Source organism: Hemitrygon akajei, chromosome 8, assembly GCF_048418815.1.
Source record: "Hemitrygon akajei chromosome 8, sHemAka1.3, whole genome shotgun sequence".
Classification (NCBI taxonomy): domain Eukaryota; kingdom Metazoa; phylum Chordata; class Chondrichthyes; order Myliobatiformes; family Dasyatidae; genus Hemitrygon; species Hemitrygon akajei.
The window spans coordinates 120245605-120268964 of record NC_133131.1 but is presented as its reverse complement, the minus strand read 5'-3'; the positions used below and the strand labels follow the sequence as shown (position 1 = coordinate 120268964).

At 41.6% G+C, this 23360-nt stretch overlaps 1 protein-coding gene across 1 annotated transcript in view; it reads right to left on the bottom strand.

The window, feature by feature from the left end:
- LOC140732200 (protein lifeguard 1) overlaps positions 1 to 22591 on the bottom strand; it is a 32971-nt gene extending 10380 nt beyond the window's left edge. The window contains exons 1-5 of the mRNA XM_073054474.1: positions 22333 to 22591; positions 21679 to 21999; positions 14679 to 14757; positions 701 to 754; positions 523 to 613 (exon numbers count right to left, since the gene is read on the bottom strand). Coding sequence (XP_072910575.1) covers positions 523 to 613; positions 701 to 754; positions 14679 to 14757; positions 21679 to 21973 — 519 coding nt within the window. The 5' untranslated portion in view covers positions 21974 to 21999; positions 22333 to 22591. The remainder of the gene's footprint in view (positions 1 to 522; positions 614 to 700; positions 755 to 14678; positions 14758 to 21678; positions 22000 to 22332) is intronic.
- Between the last annotated feature and the right edge of the window lie 769 nt (positions 22592 to 23360).

Sequence of the window (23360 nt, the reverse complement as noted above, 5' to 3'; positions counted from 1 at the left end):
ACTCCCTACCAATGGAAAGTGCAAACTCATTCCATTGGTGGTCCCACAAGGGTTTGACCTGATGTCAAGGTTCAAGGTTCATTTTGTTGTCAAAGTATGCATGTACAATACAACACTGATATTTGTCTTCTCCAGATAGCCATGAAATTTAAATGAAAAAGTAAAAGAAACAAAAGTTACAGACCCCAGAATCCCCACATCCTCCCTGCAGAAAAAAACAGTGACAATAACAATCCCCAACCCCCTCCTCTGAAGAAAAAAGCGACAATAACAATCCCCAACCCCCCTCCCCACAGGAAAGAAACAGCAAAAATAACAGCAAAAATAAACTGATGTCCATTAAACCAGTGAACTGGGCTGCAATCCCTCAAAGGAACTCCTTCCAACTGTTGGAGCTGGATTGAGCAGTCAGGCTCCTTTCTGATGAAGTCATACTGACTTAGTAAGCTGAACTAATAACGGACATCAGGGAAATCACAACATCTAGATTATTACGATTAACTGTACCATTTAATCACTTACAAATAAAAAAAGAAGCACAAAGTTCCATGGAATTTTGCGTCGTACCCCTTCACAGCATGACAAGATAATGATTAAAACGAAGATGGCAGGGCTGCAATAGAAAGAAAGTGAGAGAGAGGCGTCTTAGAGATACCAACCATAATCAATAGGAAATTAGAAGAGCTTAAAAGATACTTACATTAAGGCATATGTAAACCAATAAGTTTGGAGTACCCACAAATTTAGGGCTGGCCTGGAAAATAAAATTTAAAAGATATTTATTTAAAGGGTTGTTTGTAGATTTTTGAAGAAATACATGCTGCAAATTACTTATTAAATATTTGCCGTATTTCCCAGCTTTATATCTTAATTAGGGACAAATTGATAAAAAGAGGTTTGAGAGTAGCTGTGGATAGAACAGACATATTAATGGGTCAGGTGTAGGGCCTTGCTTTATAAAAATGAAAAGCTGATGAGATATGAACACATACACATACGTGCACACACAGAAACACACATGCACATAGTCAGCAAGAACCTATATCACAGTCAGCAAGAACAAACACAGCAGGTCTAGAATATATAGTAATTTTTAAAAGAACAGGATGGCTAAATGGGGGGAAAAGACCACATGAAAAATTAAAGAAATAAAATGTTATGTATTCATGCATATTTTAACCCTTACAGGTTGCTGTAATGTGAGAGGGCATTCTAGGTAGATGACATTGTGGTGAACTACATATACCTGTCTGGACTGCTTCTGCGGCTCCTCCCACAGACCTCTGTATAAAGGCAATTGAGGCCTGATGCCCGGCCTCATTCTCCAGGATGTAGTGTTGTTCATTCTTTCAGTCAATAAAAGCCGATACCTCGCTTCTTATGTCTCAGAGTGAGTTATTGATGGTGCATCAGACATACAAGCACAAAATAAACAGCTGCACATTTGTTCTTCACTTCGCTGTCTCTCATGTGTGTTTTTCACGGCCACTCAGCTTCCCAGTACCATAAACATAACAGGTGACAATGAGGTGACGAGTCCTCCCATGACATTTATTGTTTGGCTCCCTTCAGGAAGAAGAGTCCAGGTGCAACACTGGTGGTGTACCGTTGTGTAATGTGGGTGAGTGAAAAGAAAATGGCCACAGGAAGTGTGGTCAGTGAAGAATCCGAGGGGAGTGAAACAGAATGGGATGGTTAAATAAAAGACGTAAGAGAGGAAGTGAGAGACTAGGGAAGACAAATTAACTTCTCTGGAATGTGATTGTGGTTGAAAATAGTAACAATGTTTGTAAGTTTGGGGCCATATTACAAAATGACAGACCAATGGAGTTCATATACTGAAAGATTTGAAAGATTTGAATATTTTGCACTGGCAAGTCAAATTTCAGCTGATATTCATGTTCCAACTTTTCTGACTGTGATGGGTGCAAAAATATTTAATTTATTATTCAGCTTAGCGCAACCTACTAAACCTGGCAATAAGCCTTAAGAGGACATACTGTAGTTAAAGATTATTGTTGAGAAGTTTAGATTTCATGAAAGGAATCAAGAGAAAAGTGAGTCTATTTCACAGCTTGTGGTGGTCCTGAAGCAATTGTCTGAACACTGTGATTTGGGGCAGATACTGAATGACACGTAATGTGACAGATTCGCATGTGATCTGCGTAGTGAGGTAATTAGGAAATGTTTGATTACAGAAGATAGATTAACATTGTAGAGGGCAATTGAGATCAGTAAATCTAATTAAGCACATCTTCCCAAATTCATAAAGTTTCTACAGACTTTCAGTATAAAACACCTACTGGCATTCAGTGTTACCGTTGTGGCAAAACTGGGCAGTTGGCAAGAGAATGCTGGTATAAGGATTTAGACTGCCAAAGGTGTGGGCAAAACAGAGATACTGAACAGGCCTGTAAAAGTAAAAAGACACTGTCAACCAAAAACAGTGCAATAAAGAAAACTGACTTTTGGAAAAACAGAAAGAAAGATGTGAACAAGATGGAGCATACTGAGGACGGACTGAGTGACTCTCATTCTGTGGTTGAAGAAGCTTTGCGTCTTTTATCTGTTTCAGGACACAAAGATGGCCATTGGGTGACCGCACGTTTGGATGGGGCCACAGTGAGGATGCAGGTGGACACGGGTGCTGCTGCATCTCTGGTGTCGGAGTCAGTTTACAAGGAGAAGTTGCAACATCTCACCCCAGATGAGGCAAGGTTGACTTTAAAGACTGGCACTGGTGAGGTTGCTCCAGTGAGGGGAAAACTACATGTTACAGTGGAGATTAACAGTGGAGAAGGTGCTGCCTTAGGAACTTTGGCGTGTTGTTGCAGTTCACCTTGTAGATAGAACACACCGCTGCAACTGTTTGTTGATGTGTAGGGATTGGATGCTTGTGAAAGGGGTACCAATCAAGTGGGCTGTCTTGTAGAGGATGGTGTCAAGTGTTGATGGAGCTGCACTCATCCAGGCGAGTGGCGAGTATTCCAGAACACTCCTGACCTGGACAGGCTTTGAGGAGTCAGGAGGTGAGTTACACGCCGCAGGATTCCTAGCCTTTGACCTGCTCTGGTAGCCATGGTGTTTATATGGCTAGACCAGTTCAGTTTCCGGTAACCCCAGGATGTTGATAGTAGGGGATTCAGTGATGGTGATGCCACTGAACGTCAAGGGACGATGGTTAGAGCCTCTCTTGTTGGAGATGGTCATTGCCTGGCACTTGCGTGGCTGAAATGTTACTTGCCACTTGTCAGCCCAAGCCTGGATATTGTCCAGGTCCTGCTGCATTTGGGTATGAACTGTTGGAATGGGAATGGGAAGTGGGTGGCCACCGGGAGATCCTGCTTTTTGTGGCGGATGGAGCAAAAGTTCTTGGTGAAGTGGTCTTCCAATTTATGTCTGGTCTCACCAGTATATGGGAGGCCACACCAGGAGCACTGGGTACAGTAGATGACCCCAACAGACTCACAGGTGAAGTGTTGCCTCACCTAGAAGGATTGTTTAGGGCCAGGAACGGTGGTGAGTGAAGAGGTGTAGGGGCAGGTGCAGCTCTTGTATGAAGTTTGACTGCTCCAGCAAACCACCTGAAATTAGCTTTAGTGATATTGTCAAAGTAATGCAGGAACACTTAAAACCAAAGCCATTGTTGATTGGAGAATGCTGGGTTTCATGAGCAAAATCAAAAAGGAAGTAAGTGTCAGAGCATTTAGAAGTGCAAAATAATTAAAATGGAATTTAACAATCGCCTGTAACTTATCCCCTACCTGGCCAAAGAATATCAGGGTAAAGGTCAGCTGTTCTCTCTCTGCTGGGTCCATTTTTCTGGTCGAGACTTGCTGTCAGAGCGTCCAGATATGGCCCAAGTGCAAAGAGAGAGAGAGACTGATGTGGGTCAACAGTTCACAAACTTTACAAGAGAATTTGTGTACAAGATAATGAGAGGCATTGATGCGTATAAGATAATGAGAGGCATTGATCGTGTGGATAGTCAGAGGCTTTTCCCCAGGGCTGAAATGGCTAGCACGAGAGGGCATAGTTTTAATGTGCTTGGAAGTAGGTACAGAGGAGATGTCAGGGGTAAGTTTTTTATACAGAGAGTGGTGAGTGTGTGGAATGGGCTGCTGGAGGCGGAAATGATAGGGACTTTTAAGAGACTCCTGGATGGCTACATGGAGCTTAGAAGAATAGAGGGCTATGAGTAAAACCTAGGTAGTTCTAAGATGGGGACATGTTCGGCACAGCTTTGTGGGCTGAAGGGCCTGTATTGTGCTGTATGTTTTCTATGTTTCTATTAATGCGAACCTTGCAGAATTTTAAGGGAAAGGAAAACAATAAACACTGGGCTAACAGGGCTGTTAACTAAGACTCTCAAACTGAAAGTAAAATGCCAAAACTGCGGCTGTTAGCAATATCTAAATGGTAAACAAATACCGCTCCTTTCCAGCATCAGTCGAAACTGTTGTCCTCTTTCTCAGACAAGGAAGAAAGTAAGCAGGGAGCGTAATGTTGTGTGCTTTGTTCAAATCTCAACAAGGCTACAACAATAAGAAGGGAAAAAGGATCTAAGAAACATAGAACACAGAAACATAGAAAACCTACAGCACAATACAGGCCCTTCGGCCCACAAAGCTGTGTCGAACAGGTCCCTGCCTTAGAAATTACCTAGGGTTACTCATAGCCCTCTGTTTTTCTGAGCTCCATGTACCTGATCTTGTGCTTTCCTGGCATATTTGATGCTTCCAACCAGGTCCAGGTATCAATTATAACTGACATTTCAATGACAAAATCTGCCATTTTCATCAAGGATGATGCCCAGGCATGTCTAGTCCTGTGGTATTTATAGCCCTGGTGTCTGTCCCTCCTGATTGGTTAGTCCTCATCCAATCAGGTTGCTTACAATCAAATTTCAGTTCTTACTTACTGGTTGGGAAGCATGTTGGACAAAGGAAGGGCCAAGCTGCTCAGAGGAAGTGTGGAAGTGATGAAAGCAATGGTCCGACTACAACAGATTTTGTAGGCAATGTATCTGAGAAAGCTTCTGATATGTTAATTGGGCAGTTACTTGTGAAATGTGGCTTGTTTTTAAGCTGAAAGAGTGTTCAAGAAGCATCAGGAAAGATGAATGCGCTTGGCTTTTGTGAATATAAAGATCCAGAATCTACTCTTTGTGCACTAAGGTTATTGCATGAACTTCAAGTGGGTGATCATAAGCTGCTTTTAAAAGTAGACGCAAAGACCAAAGCCCAGCTGGATGATTGGAAGGCCAAAAAGAAAGGATTCAATGGAGATACAAAAACAGAGGATATGTCAGATGATGTTGTGGATGAGGAAACCAAGAGGAGAGATCTGATGGTAAAGGGAACAATAAGAGAATACTCCAGTGAACTAAATGCATCTGTCCAAGATCAAGATGCACAAACGAGAAGAAGATAAAGGAAGAAGAAAGGGGGCTACCACTGTTGGAATCACTTCCTGCCGTCTCAGGGTCAACTTCTACAACCACCATAGAGGAGGCCCCAGTGCCTTGGATTGTTTCACAGCTGCAAGTCTCACCTGTCAAGCAGAGGGATCCTCCTTGTCAGGAAGGATGGTAGCCCACAGAAGTAAGAAAGCTTCCACCACAATGAAATTTTTCCACCTGAATGGGACACTTTAAAATATACTATGCTGTGGATGTCTATACATAGTAGTTGTATTATATAATATACTGTGCATATAGTGGAGATGCATTCTATATTGAGTTGGAATTTATAGCTAAGCAAGGAGGAGCGTTGTGTATTTAATATTTTGTTATATTTGAGTAATCTTGTGTATATATATTGGCTGGTAAAGCTTTCCTGTTCATTTAAGTAATTCCATACAGGTTATATGTATAAATTTGTGAACTGCATACGCCACCACACAACCTTGTGATTCGGCATGCATAACTTAAAGTAAATTCAAACCAGACTTGTATTCTCGGACCGCCATGTCTTCGTTGAGTTAGCTTATGACAGATATGTTATGTATCTCCGTATATTTTGACCCTTGCAGGCTGCTGTTGTGTTCTCTTTGTGTTAATGCACTGAACGTAATGCAAGAGGGCATTTGGCTGGGCGACTAGAAATAATTTAAACAGCATCTCTCGTGTGCGTCATTCACGGCCACCTGGCTTCTCAGTACCACAAACACTGCATAAAATGCATACATAAAGCCGAATGTGTGCATATTTTGTACAGTTTGAGAAGAGAAGAAGGGGAGATGGTAAAGAAAACTGTCAAAACAAAAAAAGGCAATACAGAAAATATTGGAGGAGCATGGCATGTTGGGCAGCATCTGTGGAAATGAATAAACAGCCAGTGTTTCGGGCCGAGACACTTCATCAGGAATGGGAAAGGAAGGGGGAAAATGCCAGATTAAGAAGGCGGGGAATGGGGGAAGAGTACAAGCTAGAAGGTGAAGGGTGAAGCCAGGTGGGTGGGGGAGGGTGGTGAAGTAAGAAGCTGGGAATTGCTAAGTGGAAAAGGCAAAGGGCTGGAGAAGAAGCAATCCAATAGGAGAGGAGAGTGGATCAAGGGAGAAAAGGAAGGAGGAGAGGGACTAGGGGGAGTTGATAGTCAAGTGAGGAGAGGTAAGAGGTCTGAATGGAGAAATGAAGAAGAGGGAAGGTGGGGTGGGGAATTACCACAAGTTTGAGAAATCAATGTTTTTGCCTTTAGGTTGGAGGCTACCTAGATGGGATACAACCTGAGGATGGCCTCCTCATGGCAGAAAAGGAGATCATGGACCCATCATATCAGAGTGAGAATGGGGATAAGAAGTGAAATGGATGGCCACCAGGAAATTCCATGGATGGAGCTGAGGTGCTCGACAGCACCTACAGGATCTCTTGTGTTTAAAACAACAAAAAGGCTCAAGTGTTCTATAAATTGAAAAGTGCTTTCTCTCTATAAGTTCATCACCATACACAGCTGCTGGGCAGGCAATGTTGTTTACCCTGGAACCTTGATATCCACCCTGCTGCAGTAATCATGATTTAGTTGTCACCGTGTCTTTCATGAATCACAAATGTAATGAAAAGAAAGGTTTGCCTTTATATAATCCCTGTTTAGAATGTCCCAATATTCTTGCACTTTGGAATTTCCTTTAAATGTAAGCTGTAATGTAGGGAAAATGGTACAAGCTCTTTCAAACAAGTTTCTACTTTGTCTTGGACAGCCACTCAGAGACAAGAATTACTTACTTTTACTACAGATCCACAGTGTGTGAATTCTCTTAGCATAGGATGTCCATTTCATACCAGCTATCAAAGAGGCACATATTAATAAAGGTACTGGAATAACCTTCCTGCTCTCCCTCAAAATAGCATCGGGCAATCCTTGCCATCCACATGAGAGAGCAGGTGAGGTTTCGGTTTAAATGCTTGCCCAAAAGACAAAAGGTTCAGGAGAGATATTTGTTCTCAAGTCACTGGACAGTGGCCAAAACCTTCAGTTTTCCAACTGATGACAAATAGCTTAAACTTTAAAGTCAGCTATCAGTCATCAAAGTAAATGCTAGGATGAGAAAAGCCTAATCAAATAAAGCACAACAATTCATACAAACAAACATTCCGTATCAAGAATAGAAAACAAGCCAATAGAGCTCACAGACTCAATAACTGCTTTCTAAGGGGAGCCAAACCATACAATTTATTATCATGTGAGATTTCTTAGCAAGTAATGTAGCTGAAAATCTAGGGGGGCAGGTGAATCACCAGCCACATCAGAAACTGGTGTTTTGTAACCGAGGCTTCCTGAGGCACAAAGAGGGATGAACATTGTAACAGCTATCAATAATCAATAGTACTGGGATAGATTTCAGGAGACTGCAGATATGCTAATGATAAATTCCTTAATCTTCACTTCTTAGTTTACATCTATATCTTCCAATTTTTTTTGTAGCAAATGGTAAAGAGGTTACTCATCCTATCTATGTAGAAAGGTTTTGCTGTCATTTACAGAGAAGGGTGCATATATGACGAAAGAGCAAGTTTTTAAAAGGGAATATGACTGTACTGGACAAAAAGAAATATAAATGAAGTATACTCGAGGAAAGTGAGGAAAGAGCTGTAACTCAGCTCTCCTTGAGATAAGCTCAAACTGAAAAAGGCAAACTTATCCAAAAGTGAAGGGAGCCTCTAGAGATGGGGGTTTATCAATTTGATACCTCAGAAGATTGTCTCATCTTTCCTGAGGAACAAATCTCCAGTATTGCATACACCAGGGCACATGGTTGAGCAGTTTCAAGTTCCTGGGTGTCAACATCTCTGAAGATCTATCCTGAGCTTAACATATTGATGCAATCACAAAGAAACCACGACAGTGGCGATATTTCATTAGGAGTTTGAGGAGATTGGTATGTCAGTAAAGATTCTAGCAAATTTCTACAGATGTACCATGGAGAGCATTCTAACTGGTAGCAATACCGTTTGGTATAGAGAGGCTATTACACTGGATCAGAAAAAGCTGCAGAAAGTTGTAAGCTCAGCCAGCTCCATCAATGGCACTAGATTCCCCAGCACTGAAGACAAGTCAAAAAGACAGGAGCCTGAAGAAGCACAATCAATGTTTCAGGAACAGTTTCTTTTCCTGACAGAAAAACACTAGTTTTAACCAAATATTTAAGTAAACATATGACCCTTGTAAATGTGCTTTCCAAGCTTGGAGTGCATGCATAAGGGTGTCAACATCTCTGGAGATCTATCCAGGGCCCAACATATTGATGCAATTACAAAGAAGGTATGGCAATGGCTACATTTCATTAGGAGTTTAGGTAGACTTGGCATGTCATCAAAAACTCCTGCAAGTTTCTACACATGAACTGTTGAGAGAATTCTAACTGGTTGCATCACCATCTGGTATGGAGAGGCCACTTCACAGGATCAGAAAAAGTTGCTAACACAGCCAGCTCCATCATGGTCACCAGCCTCCCAGCATCGAGGACATCTTCGAAAGGTGATACAGTACCTAAAAAAGGCCACGTCCATGATTAAGGACCGCATCACCCAAGATGAGCCCTCTTCTCATTGCTGCAATCAAGGAGAGGTTCTGAATGGACAACAAACCCATGGTTGTAGTTATTGTTTTTTAATTAATTTATAGTTACACGTTTTTATTATGTATTGCATTTTACAGCTGCCACAAAACAACAAATCTCAGGACATATGCCAATGATTGAAAACCTGATTTTGACTCAGATTCTTGACAAAACTGTTGACTATAAACATGCAGACTTTAAACAGTTTAATAGAGTAGTAATTTAGTATTATAAGCTTGTCAGATGGTCTTATTGAAACTAATCTCAGAAAATCATACTGCTATTGATTTCAACTACAGGTTGAAATTCTCTGTCTGGCATTTTGTGGCCTGGCAACTCCCATGGTCTGAAGTTATGAATCTGGCATCAACGGCTTACAGAGAGGCCATCGGTAGCTGTACAGTATTAGCATTCTGTAGTAGCAAAAATTTTCTGTATTTGCAAAATTTAAAATGTGTAATACAAATTTGCTCTTAAAGAAAGTATGTGAAAAATAAATATACACAAAATGTAAACAGAAAACTGAATTAGTTTACCAAGGACAATGTTCTACAGGTTGCTTGTTAAAAATGGTAGGTCACTTAAGGGATTTGCATTGCAACCAGACATAGTAATCCCTTTAATGATACTTGTAGTTAAAAGCTCATAGCAGGAGCCCACTTAGAGCTTGTGCAGAGTGAACTGCCAGGCCCAGGGGCTAGGCATATGTTTACATAGGGAGATCCCGAGGCATTTTCTGTGGTCCAGTGCTAGTCATGCCCAAGGATGCTGGACTAAGTTTCAACCTGGATGTATTATTTGTAACACTAAATCACTGTGACACAGCCAAACCTCACAAGTAAATTTTATGATTTATTTCAACTATTAACCATTTCAACTAAATGCATGCATGCTCAATGTTTAAGCATTACTCTGGTTAGGAACAATATTTTCAATTGTATTTTTAAAATGAGCATTAACTGATTCATTTGGTCAACTGCATCTGCAGATTCTGATGGAAGATGAGCGATATAAATATAAATAAGGATGGATGCATTCTGGTTGGCAAGGATGTGGTGGGCTGTATGGCCTCTTTCTCTGCTGTATGACTCAATACTCCACAAGTCACGTGAGGTAAAGTGGCGTCTCAATCTCAGTAAATGGTATGTCACAGGCTAGGCATGAAGAGCATTTGGTTAACTTGAAAGAATAAAAGTGAAACAGTTGAGTATTCAGCTGTGTCTTTGTCATTATACAATAATCCGGATTATATAGATGTTCAGAAATGTTAACATTGGTGAAATACTTATGCATTTGGGAGAAGACAAAGCTATCCTGAAGTAGAAGCACACAGAACAGCACAGCACAGCTACGGCCCTTTGGCTCACGATGTTTGTGCTAGCCATGATGCAGATTTAAGTTATACGTCTGCCTGAATATGGTCTGTATTCCTCCCCCCAATTTCCCACCTATTCATATGTCTGTTGAAATGCCCCTAAAACGTTACTACTGTTATCTGCTTCCACCACTACCATGACAACATATTCCAACCTCTCTCTGTATAAAAGTCTAGCCTAATAAATCTTCTTTAAACATTACCCCTCTCACCTTAAATGTATGCCCTTTAATACTGGATATTTCTAACCCAGAATAAAGACTTGGACCATCTACCCCATCTATGTCTCTCATAGCAACACACACAAAATGCTGGCGGAACTCAGCAGGCCAGGCAGCATCAATGGAAAAGAGTACAGTCGACATTTCGAGCCCAGACCCTTCAGCAGGCCATTGTACCTCCCTCTGCAAATGGATCCTTAACTTCCTCACCGGGAAACCACAATCTGTGTGGATTAGAAATACCAAATCCTCCTTGCTGACATTCAGCACTGGTGCTCCTCAAGGATGCATACTTAACCCACTGCTCTACTCTCTGCACCCGTGACTATGTGGCCAGACACAGCTCGAGTGCCATCTATAAGTCTGCCGATGACACAACTGCTAGTGGCAAAGCTTCCAATTGGTGATGAGGGAGCCCACAGGAGTGAGATAGATCCGCTGGTTGAGTGGTGTCGCAACAACAACCTTGCACTCAATGTCAGTAAGACCAAGGAGCTGATTGTGGGCTTCAGGAAGAGGAAGTCAAGTGAATGCACACAAGTCGTCATGGAGAGATCAGATGAGGAAATGCTGAGCAGTTTCAACTTCCTGTCTGTCAGCATCTCTGAGGACCTACCCTGGCCCAAAGTAGTGATGAAATTAGAAAGAAGGCATGACAGCGACTATATTCCATTCGGAGTTTGAGGACACATGTAAGTTTCTACAGATGCACCGTGGAGAACACTTTAACTGGTGGCATCATCTTCTGGTATAGACGAGCCAATGCAGAGCATTGGTAAAAGCTGCAGAACTTGGTAAACTGTCAGCCAGCTCTGTCATGGGCACTGGCATCCTCAATATCCAGGAAAAGTCAATGCCTCTGAAAGGTGGCATCCATCATTAAAGACCCCCATTACTTAGGACGTGCCCTCTTCTCATTGCTACCATTAAGAAGGAGGGACAGGAGCCTGAAGGCACGTTTTCAACGATTCAGGAACAGCTTCTTCCAGTCTAGCATTAGATTTCTGAATGGACATTGAACCCATGAACACTTCATCAGTTTTTCCCTTCTCTTATGCACTACTTATTTAATTTAATTTTGTACATGCAGTATATTTATATATATACTTACTGTAATTTATAGTTTTATTATTATTTATTGCAATTTACTGCTGCTGCAAAACAACAAATTCCACATCAAATACCAGTAAAATGAAATCTGATTCTGATTCTGAGGCCACATCTGTGGAATTAATTCATTGCTGAGGCGATTGAGCCCGACGACTGCAGGATAACACTTGGCAGTGTGAGACACAAGACTCCTGCACCTCCTGCCCGATGGCAGCAGCAAGGTGAGAGGGAGATCAGTCAACCACGACATACAAGGCAAGTAACACCTGTGCCTCTTTACCACCCTATCTACTTGTGAGACAGTCATGGACTTAATTCCCAAGATCCCTCTGCACATCAGTGCTCTTAACACCCCTGCCATTTACTCTGTAATTTCCTCTTACATTTGAACTCCTGAAAGTGCTATACCTCACACTTATCTGGATTAAATTTCACCTCCCACTTATCTCCTCATGTTTCCAACTGGCCCACATCCTTCTGTTTCCTTTGATAACCTTCCTCAATATCTACAACTCTGCCATATGAAATCAATAAATTCCCCACGATGCAGAACTTCACTGTGGGCAAGTCACCAAGGTGACACTGATAAGGCATTCCTCAGAGTTAACCAACTCAAATATGTAGAATGAAAAGGTTTTAGTGCGATTATCTCTGTTTAAACTTTTAACAGACTGAGTAATAGAATAGATTAAATTAGTGCGATGTGTGGCATTTCTATCTATGACTGAGGAACAATGGCTTAGATTCTACTGGATAGTGCTGGCCATTCTGCACGGAATTGGAATTTGCACTGTGGAACTGATCATGATGAGTAAACACTAGGGAACTGGCTCTCAGGTCCTATGCTGTTAGAGATGTAGGATTCATTAATTCATTGACCTCAATGGGGACTGAAGTGCTGTGAAAATGAAGGATAGAGAAGCTAAATTCCTGCTTCAGTTATTCGCAATTTGCAGCTTGTTAAACATTTAGAAGTTTATTTAGAAGTATATTGAGTGATTTTGTTTTTTACTCGTACACTGAATATCAAAATGTTACTTTCTAATAAATTATATAATTCCCAAACTGTACTGGTAGTCTAATTGGTTCCTGTAAATTGCCTCAGGGGTAAGTGGGTGATTGGAGATTCAATTCGGGTATTACAGGGTGCTACAGGGAAAAAGTATTAATGGGGTTGCCTTTAGAACTAACAGTGACTCAATGGGTAAAATGGTCACCTTCTTTGTCAGAAATATGTGAAAAATATATACTTGTACAAGGAATCATTTTCTTTTGAATGGAGGGATACGAAGGAGATTTTTCTATATATCAAAGGTGTGTATTTAATATTTCAGTAACATCCAAGTAATCTTGTAAATATTGTTTGATTAAGCATTCTTTGTTGTATGTCTAATTCATAATGGCTATATGTAAAAATACAGGCATTGCTTATGTCACAGCACGACCATGTGATTGTGCGCACCTCGCTTAAAGTAAATCTAAGTTAGACTTACATTTTGGCACGCTGTGTCTGTCTTTTAATTAGTTTAGTGTTTCGGAGTTACAAAAAATAAAAGTGGCGATGAGGTATTTTTAAAAATTAACCAGATATGGCTACTGACCTTTTGAAGCACAGCAAGCAAAGCATTTAAGTTCTAAAAAGGTGCATGAGGAATGGCCAAGTTAAAAAAAAACACAGCGCAGCATGTGAGGAGGCAATTGAGTTTTAAAAAATGGCAGAAAATAGAGGAATTCACAGGATCATAGACAGGAAGCCTCAGGTGAGCAGAAATGGCTAGCTACATTGGAAAGGTGTGAACTTGAAGCAGTGGCTTTGGTGGGTAACAGTATTGTCAGAGGCAGGATTAATCTTTAAATTGATCTGTCCTGAGACAATTGTTGCATTTGTATGGCTGGTTTTAATGGCCTTCTGCTACAGACATGTCCAACCTACACTGATATCCTACAGGGCTTCTTCAGAAGGCAGCAAAATGAGAAATAAATTTGCATTTCTCCCAAATTTGCATGCAACAGGCCATTCAGATGTTGGCAATCTAATTTCCTGTGGTTTGGAGAGCAGAGAAATTGAGGAAGATTTATTTGGATCATCTATTATTTCATCACAGGATATAGGATGAATGGCAAGACCTGATCCTTTATCTACCCCTTGGGAAAATTATGGTGAATAGCTTCTTGAGTAGCCATGATATTTTCCCATAGTGCTGCCAGATGGAAAGCTTGGGACTTCTGATGAAACAATGAGAGAGATCTACTGTGTCAGTTGGAGGTAGAGATATTCCAACCCATTTGCTGTGCTAATGGCTCAAGCTTGTGAGTTTGGGAAATGGAATTAAAGAAGACTTGTTGGCTGTTGCAATGCATGGCCACCTGGCAGCTGTAATGTGCCAGTAGCACAAGAAGGATATGTTACGAATGAGACGGATAATGCATTAATTACTCTAGCTTGTCCTGAAAGGTGACAACTATTTCAATGTACTTGTGACAGATGGGTAAACAGCTCTGCTAAATCAGGAAATGTTCATTCATTATTAATCTGTTCTTGTAGCCATGACGTTTTTATAGCTGGCTCAATTAGGCCTCCAGTTACTGGGAACTCTCAGCGTGTTGCCTAGTAAGGGATTCAATAATAGTGATGCTACTGGGTATTAACTGGAGGTCCAACAATCTGCTAAATCTCTGGGAGAAAATAGCCTCCTTCTGTGCTGCAAGGAAAATTATTGAGTTATTACCAGCCATGACATACCGTAACTTTCATAACCACTTGGATGTTTATTAAAAATTATCTTACTGGGGTTATCACTACTGAGGAACACGATATCAAAATCTGAACGACAAAATTCCTCTATTTTAATGCTGTGCAGGTTATGATGCACCATTATCACAAATGGCACTTTTATAAGTAAGGAAGTACTCACCAATAAAGAAACATGCAGATTATTGCTGTGGTCATCAACAATTGAACCATTAATGTGAGAAACACCTTTCTAATGAAAGCTATGGAAAGAGTAAATCATAATATTTATTAGCATTTTTGGGATGAGTAAATGCTTTTTGAAATTATCTAAAGTATTCAGATTCATCTTAGATTCCACAACCGCTCTGTCATCGAAGCGTCTCCATTTCCTGGTAAACATTTTCTTTTTCCAGTAATTCTTCCTGTTTACCAGCTCAATGAGACTCCACTCAGTTTTTCCCAAGTTTTGTTTTTAATTATACCGGGACCAGATCTGGGAACTACAGACCTGATGGCCTAAGACCAGTGGTAGGGGAATTTCTGGAATCCATAGGAAAGTGTAACATAACACTCTAAAAAGAAATAGCCATGTTAATGATCCTGGAAATGAAATGGTTAATGTATGAAGCGCTCTCATACATTATAACATTTGGTGGCTCTGGTCCTGCACTCACTGGAGTTTAGAATAATGGGGAGGGGGTGGTGTCTCATTGAAACTTACGAAATATTGAAAGGGCTAGATAGAGTGGGCATTGCAGAGAAAGTTTACACCAATGGGAGAGTCTAGGACCAGACGCCACAGCCTCAGAGTACAAGGACAGCACACTAGAACAGAGATGAGGGAGAATTTCTTTAGCCAGAGGGTGGTAGATATGTGGAATACATTACCACAGACAGCTGTGGAGGCCTAATGGCCTAATTCATTTCCTATGTCTTATGGCCATATGGTCTCCAGCTGACCCTCTGCTGTTACCCCTGGAATCTCTTGGTGATGTAACTTGTCTGTGTGACTTCAGCATCCATACGTAGTGAAGTTCAGTTCTATCCCGCTACAGAGCTATAAAGTGGCCAAGCCAGACAACATCCCAGGCCGAGTACACAGGGAGTGTGCACACCAGCTCACTGACATCTTCAACACTTCGCTCATCCAGGCTACTGTCCTCACATGATTCAAATCAGCAACCATCATCCCTGTACCAAAGAGCTCGACACCTTCAGAACTAAATGACTACAGTCCAGTGGCATTGATGCCAATCACCACAAAGTGCTTTGAACGGATTCCTGCACACTGGACGCTCACCAATAAGCTTACCGACAGAACTGTTCGGCGACAGATGCCACCGTATCTGTCATGCATCTGGCCCTGACACACCTTGAAAACAAGGACACTTCTGTCAAAATGTTGCTTCTGGATTTCAGTTCGACATTCAACACTAGTGTCAAACAGACCTTGGTGAACAAGCCCCTACTCCTCGGTCTAAATACAACAGCTGTGCAACTCAGTATTAGACTTCCTAACGAACAGACCTCAGATAGACTGCACGGCTAAATTCTCATTGTCAGTTCACCGTGACACAACAGTGGCGGGGCTCATCACTAACAGCAATGGTACGGCTACAGAAGAAGTTGGAAGAGCTTGAGGCCTGGTGACAGGCAAATATCTTCCTCCTCGATGTCAAAAAGACAAAGGAGATGGTTATGGATTTCAGGAGAACTCTGACCACTTACACGCCTCTACATCGGTGACACAGCAGTGGAAACTGCAAGTAGTTTCAATTCCTGGGAGCAAACACCTTGCTCAACTTCTCATGGTCCCAGAACACATTCCACACAATCAAGAAAGCTCACAAATGCCTCTTCTTTTTGAGAAGGCTGAAGAGAGCTGGCCTTTGTACATCAATATCACGTCCTTCTACGGGTGCGCAGTAGAGAGCATCCTAACAAGCTACAAATTTGCAGCGGACAGGAAGGCTCCTGTTGGTTTTGACGACCCTCAACTTAGGTAGTCAAAACTCCCCAATGCATCACCAGCACCAGTCTACCCGTCAGCAAGGACATATTTACAGAAAGATGACAGAAAAAGGCCAGTAACATCAACAAGGATCCTACCTATCCAGCTCATGGATCGCTTGCCCCACTCTCATCAGGGAGAAGGCCAACGTAGATTTAGGCCAGGAGCACCAGACTCAAAACCAGTTAAATTCTCCAAGCTGATCAACACCTCCACCCACGAACCCATCCCACAACAACCCCACCACTAATACTTTATCATTTCCTATCAGAGTCACCTGATGTACAGCCGCTTCTGTGCCTAGCGTCATTTTATGGACATACAATCAGTCTAAGCACATAAGCTATCTTATGTATTTATACTTATTGTGTGTGTGTTTATAATCGTGTTCTTTTTCCTATTGTGTTTATATTTTGTGCTGCATCAGATCTGGAATAACAATTATTTTGTTATATATAACACTTGTGTATGGGAAATGACATTAAACAATGTTTAATCTTGAATCTACGTCTCTCATAACCTTTCTACCAACTCTGAGCTATTGGAATGCTTGTATGACTGACCTTCCTCCAACTAAATTTTTGGAAGACTAAGCCTTTGCTTTTGGTTCCCATCATGAGCCTCACACCAATGCCAATAAATTATATTCTCAGTTTCTGTCTGATGATGACATGGGCAATCTGCAATTTTGCTATTTCCGTTATCCCACAATATCTGCTCTAATCCCACTTCCCCATTCATGAAACAACTTCTTTTCACTTCTGTAACATCTGATTTTGGCCACTGAAACCTTCAAACATGGCTGTACACCTCCAGACTCACACGATTCCAACACTTTCACTGGAAGCCACCCATCTTCCATCGTCCATAAACACAGGAAGCCACCCATCTTCCATCGTCTATAAACACAGGAAGCCACCAATCTTCCATCGTCCATAAACACAGGAAGCCACCAATCTTCCATCATCCATAAACACAGGAAGCCACCCATCTTCCATCGTCCATAAACACAGGAAGCCACCCATCTTCCATCGTCTATAAACACAGGAAGCCACCAATCTTCCATCGTCCATAAACACAGGAAGCCACCAATCTTCCATCATCCATAAACACAGGAAGCCACCCATCTTCCATCGTCCATAAACACAGGAAGACACCCATCTTCCATCGTCCATAAACACAGGAAGCCACCAATCTTCCATCATCCATAAACACAGGAAGCCACTCATCTTCCATCGTCCATAAACACAGGAAGCGACCCATCTTCCATCGTCCATAAACACAGGAAGCCACCAATCTTCCATCGTCCATAAGCACAGGAAGCCACCAATCTTCCATCATCCATAAACTATGGCTCTCTTAAAGTCTTCTATCATCACCTCCTCATTCATCTAAGGCTGGCTCTTCTCTTTGGAATGAAGGAGGATGAAAGATAATTGATAGAGGTGTATAAGATTATAAGAGGCATAGATAGAGTGGACAACCAGCACCTTTATCCCAGGAAGGCAAGGGCTAATACCAGAGGACATCCTATTTGAGGTAGAGATGAGCTAAGTGAATGGGCAAGGGCGTGTGAGATAGAAATAATGGGGGAAAGGTCACTTACATTGGTAGAAAAAAATTTAAAAAATCATATGTGATTTTTTTTCATTTGAGAGAGATTGGTAAATGCCAGTGCCTGGAGGGACTTTGGTGTCCTACAAATATCGTTGACAGATGATGGGCTGGTGGAGTGAGCAATTAGGAAAGCAAATAATATGCTGGCCTTTACCATGAGGGTATTTGAGTACAACAATAGACACAATTGTTTATGGCTTTTGTGAGACTGCACCTACAATATTGTTTACAGATCTGTTCTCCCACCTGAAGAAAGATTTACTTAAAACAAAGGGAATACAAAGATTTCCAGGGCAGGTGGGGAGAGGGGGAATATTGTTTGAGGAGACATTAAGCAATTTGGTCCTATTACTTTTAGAAATCAACAGAATGAAAGGTGAAACAAAATTCTTACAACACTTTAAAGGGTACAAGCAAGGATGAAAGCTCACTTGACTGGATGCCTCAAAATTAGGGTTGGCTATCAGGACTTAGATAACATGGAAGTGAATCTTCGGAAATCTCACTCCAAGAGGACTGTCAGTGTACAGCCACTGGGTATATTCAAGACAGATCAATGCATTTTTATGATTAAGACAATCAATGTGTCAAGGTTTGGGGCAGGAAAGCACAGCCAAGGTAAAAAGATCAGAAGCATAAGAATGGCATATTCCTGTCTCTACATCTTATTTTTTTAAATGCTCTTGGATCTTTATTGTGTTATTTGTTCATTTCTTATATGATGATTAGAGTATTTGGTGGGGGGGGGGGTGAGCTCAGAGTTAAGTGGTGATGCATTAAGGAGAGGAAAAAGGAAAGGTCAATTTGATACAGCTTGCCATTTGGGAAGGATGTAGAAGTAAAAGGTTATTTATTCAGCAAAGGTCATATACACACTGAGTGGCCACTTTATTAGGTAGACCAGCTCATTAATGTAATCAGCTAATCATGTGGCAGCAACTCAATGCATAAAGCGTGCAGACATGGTCACGAGGTTCAGTTGTTGTTCAGTCCCAGCATCAGAATGGGGAAGAAATGTGATCAAAGTGATTTTGACTGTGGAATGATTGTTTGAGCCAGACGGAGTGGTTTGAGTATCTCAGGAGCTGCTAATCTCCTGGGATTTTCATGCAAATAGTCTTCACATCCTCCTCTACTCCGAACAATTTCCACAAAAGAGGCATCAGCACCCTCCACCCAACAAGGCCCCCAGTAAAGACCTTGATCTGCAGTAAAACAAAAATGAATCGTTCACCCGACAGTTCAACATGCCACAGGGTCTCTCTCTCCCCAATAAAGGGGAAAAAGAGGTGTTCCCTTTCACAGCAAGAGTGGAGACATAACAAAACAGCTCACTGATTTACAGTGATAAAGTCCGGCATGCCGTTTTTTTTCCTTGAGTTCTGTGACTTGAAAATTGGAAACAATCTCTCACCCACTGGGGGGAGGGAGGGAGAGGGAGAGAGAGAGAGAACACGACTTGCTGAATAGATAGATAGATAGATAGATACTTTATTCATCCCCATGGGGAAATTCAACTTTATTTCCAATGTCCCATACACTTGTTGTAACAAAACTAATTACATACAATACTTAACTCAGTAAAAAATATGATATGCATCTAAATCACTATCTCAAAAACCATTAATAATAGCTTTTAAAAAGTTCTTAAGTCCTGGCGGTAGAATTGTAAAGCCTAATGGCATTGGGGAGTATTGACCTCTTCGTCCTGTCTGAGGAGCATTGCATCGATAGTAACCTGTCGCTGAAACTGCTTCTCTGTCTCTGGATGGTGCTATGTAGAGGATGTTCAGAGTTATCCATAATTGACCGTAGCCTACTCAGCGCCCTTCGCTCAGCTACCGATGTTAAACCCTCCAGTACTTTGCCCACGACAGAGCCCGCCTTCCTTACCAGCTTATTAAGACGTGAGGCGTCCCTCTTCTTAATGCTTCCTCCCCAACACGCCACCACAAAGAAGAGGGCGCTCTCCACAACTGACCTATAGAACATCTTCAGCATCTCACTACAGACATTGAATGACGCCAACATTCTTAGGAAGTACAGTCGACTCTGTGCCTTCCATCACAAGGCATCTGTGTTGGCAGTCCAGTCTAGCTTCTCGTCTAACTGTACTCCCAGATACTTGTAGGTCTTAACCTGCTCCACACATTCTCCATTAATGATCACTGGCTCCATATGAGGCCTAGATCTCCTAAAGTCCACCACCATCTCCTTGGTCTTGGTGATATTGAGACGCAGGTAGTTTGAGTTGCACCATATCACAAAGTCCTGTATCAGTTTCCTATACTCCTCCTCCTGTCCATTCCTGACACACCCCACTATGGCCGTGTCATCAGCGAACTTCTGCACATGGCAGGACTCCGAGTTATATTGGAAGTCTGATGTGTACAGGGTGAACAGGACCGGAGAGAGTACGGTTCCCTGCGGCGCCCCTGTGCTGCTGACCACCGTGTCAGACCTACAGTCTCTCAACCGCACATACTGAGGTCTATCTGTCAAGTAGTCCACTATCCAATCCACCATGTGAGAGTCTACTCCCATCTCCGTTAGTTTGTGCCTTAAGATCTTGGGCTGGATGGTGTTAAAGGCACTAGAGAAGAATACGTAGTCTTTGACAGCTTGTCCGCGGTTTCCAATGTTCCATTCTCCCAAATTTCATTATATATACCAGTGATATTAAACCTGATTCTGGTTCTGATTAACTGATGGCCCAATTACCTGGAATCACTGTATGGACCATAAGATATAGGATCAGAATTAGGCCATTAGGCCTATCAAATCTGCTTCACCATTTCATCATGGCTGATCCATTTTCTCTCTCAACCACAATTTCCTACCTTCTCCCTGTACCTGTTCATGCCCTGACAAATCAAGAGTCTATTATCCTCTGCCTTAAATATACCAAATGACCTGGCCGCCGCAGCTGCCTGTGGCAGAGAATTCCACAGATTCAACACTCTCTGGCTAAAGGAATTCCTCCTCATCTCTGCTCTAAAAGGACACCCCTCAGTTCTGAGGCCGAGTCCGTTGGTCTTAGACTGCCCCACCATAGGAAACATCCTCTCCACATCCACACTATCAAGGCCTTTCAACATTCGATAGATTTCAATGAGGTCATCCCTCATTCAGTTAGCAGAGGGCCAGAGCCATAAAACGCTCCTCATATGACAATCCTTTCATTTTCATGAGCTTCCTTTGCACCTACTCCAATGTCAGCACGTCCTTTCTAAGATAAGGGGCCCAAAACTGCTCTCAATACTCCAAGTGAGGCTTCACCTTTGCTTTATAGAGCTTCAACATATAAAAAAAATCAGGTCAAGTCAATTCTGCAATCGATCAAAATAGCCTTCCTGACACAAAACATTAAATTATCAGCAATGTTAAGATGCATTTAGATTCTATACACAAGGGTATTCATTTTCTAGATCTAAAAATGTTCATAGTTTTTGAATGATTTATATTTATAATTAAAACTTTAACTCCAGATTACCTTGCTTCATAATTAATGCTAAGTATTGCTTATCTATCATGTTAGAAGAGATTGACTTACCTCTCCTTATGATTTTGTCTGAGAAGTTCCTTTCTGTTTCATTGGCAAATTCATTTTGGTACTCTGGGGGTGCATCATCCAGAGATGTGGGGTAAGGCCCTGTGAAGGCTTGACACGGTACATTAGGAAGATGCCCCTGAAGAACGTTTTCTTGGGGTGTATACCTTGGAGCAGAGTATTCCTGCGACGGGCAGCCTGAAGGGCAATCCAGATAATATCTGTCGTGAAATTTCCCAGAAATTGCTCCTGAATTGACTGTCTGTGCTGGGAGATAAGGTGGTGAACGTTGTTCCATTATTCACTGGTTGGTTAGTTGTTTCTCTGAAATGAGGATTAGTACATCATTGTATCGTAACATTACAGAAAGTATATTCCAAATCTGAACTGCAACAACATGGATTATGAACAGGAGAAGATCTGCAGATGCTGGAAATCCAAAGCAACACACACAGAGTGCTGGAGGGACTAGGCAGGCCAGGCAGCGTCTATGGAAAAGAATGAACAGTCTTACTCTGATGCCTCATCTTTCTTTGATGAAGGGTCTCGGCCCAGAACTTCGACTGTTTCCTCTTTTCCATGGATCATCATGTTTCACTTTCAATTCAGTTATTTTCTAAAAGTGTTACTTTAATTAAAAACAAGAATTGTACTTACGGAAAGCCTGTTATAGAGCGGTTGCTCAAACTCAGAAATGGCAAACTGCTTATCAATAATGAATGGTACAAAGTACAAACAGTGCCTTTTGTTTACAATAGCACTTTGTAACATTTCAAAGTCACACTTACTGCTTCATTTACAGATGGTTCCCTTGGAAACTTTCAGTTCAACAAATTTTCCAGGAAGCTTTACTCTAACTCTTGATATGAAGTGGTAGAAAGGGGGTCTTAAATTCCCTCTAACCCCTATCAGCTGTCTGGCCCTCAACTCCTCGCTCATCTGTACCTCTTCTTCCGTCTGAAAATTCTTAGTTTTCCTATTGTGGGAGTTTATAAAATTCTCCTGCTCCAATCACTAATCTTTCTGAGATCAAAGCATGAGTGGTGTTTCCAGCTGACTTACTTCCTTTCCTATTTGAGGTGATGGCTCAATTCATATCCTTCTGGCTGACATTACCTATCTTAAACCAGAAATGCTCAGCAAGTACATAAACTTCTGCTAAAGTACCAATAGCTGCCTTTACTTTGGACCAATTAATTCCTTAAATTCAGGCTATCTCAATCTGACCCTTGTACAGACAAGCAGATAATCCCAGGGATATTTCTTTTGCTATATAAATTAAGTCAATTCTGTTACACTGGTAACCACATTATGACATTGATCCTTGCAGCAGTTATCTTCTAGCCTGCCGGTTGTTGACATGAACATTTTAACCATTTTCACATCTGATTTATCATTCAACAATTTAATAGTTCAAAGGTTCAATGGTTCAAATTAACATCAGAGAATGTATGCAGTATCCAACCTGAAATTCTTACTCTTCACGGACATCCATGAAACAGAAAAAAACCCAAAGAATGAATGACAGAAACATCAGAACCCCAAAGTCCCCCCCACACTTGCTTCAGCAAAAGCACTGATCCTCCCCCCCCCCCCATCATACAACCAATAGCAAAGACTCCAAAGAGACCATGATCTAGAGTCCGTCCCAACACTTTGGTAACTCAGACAGGCTTTTCCTCCCC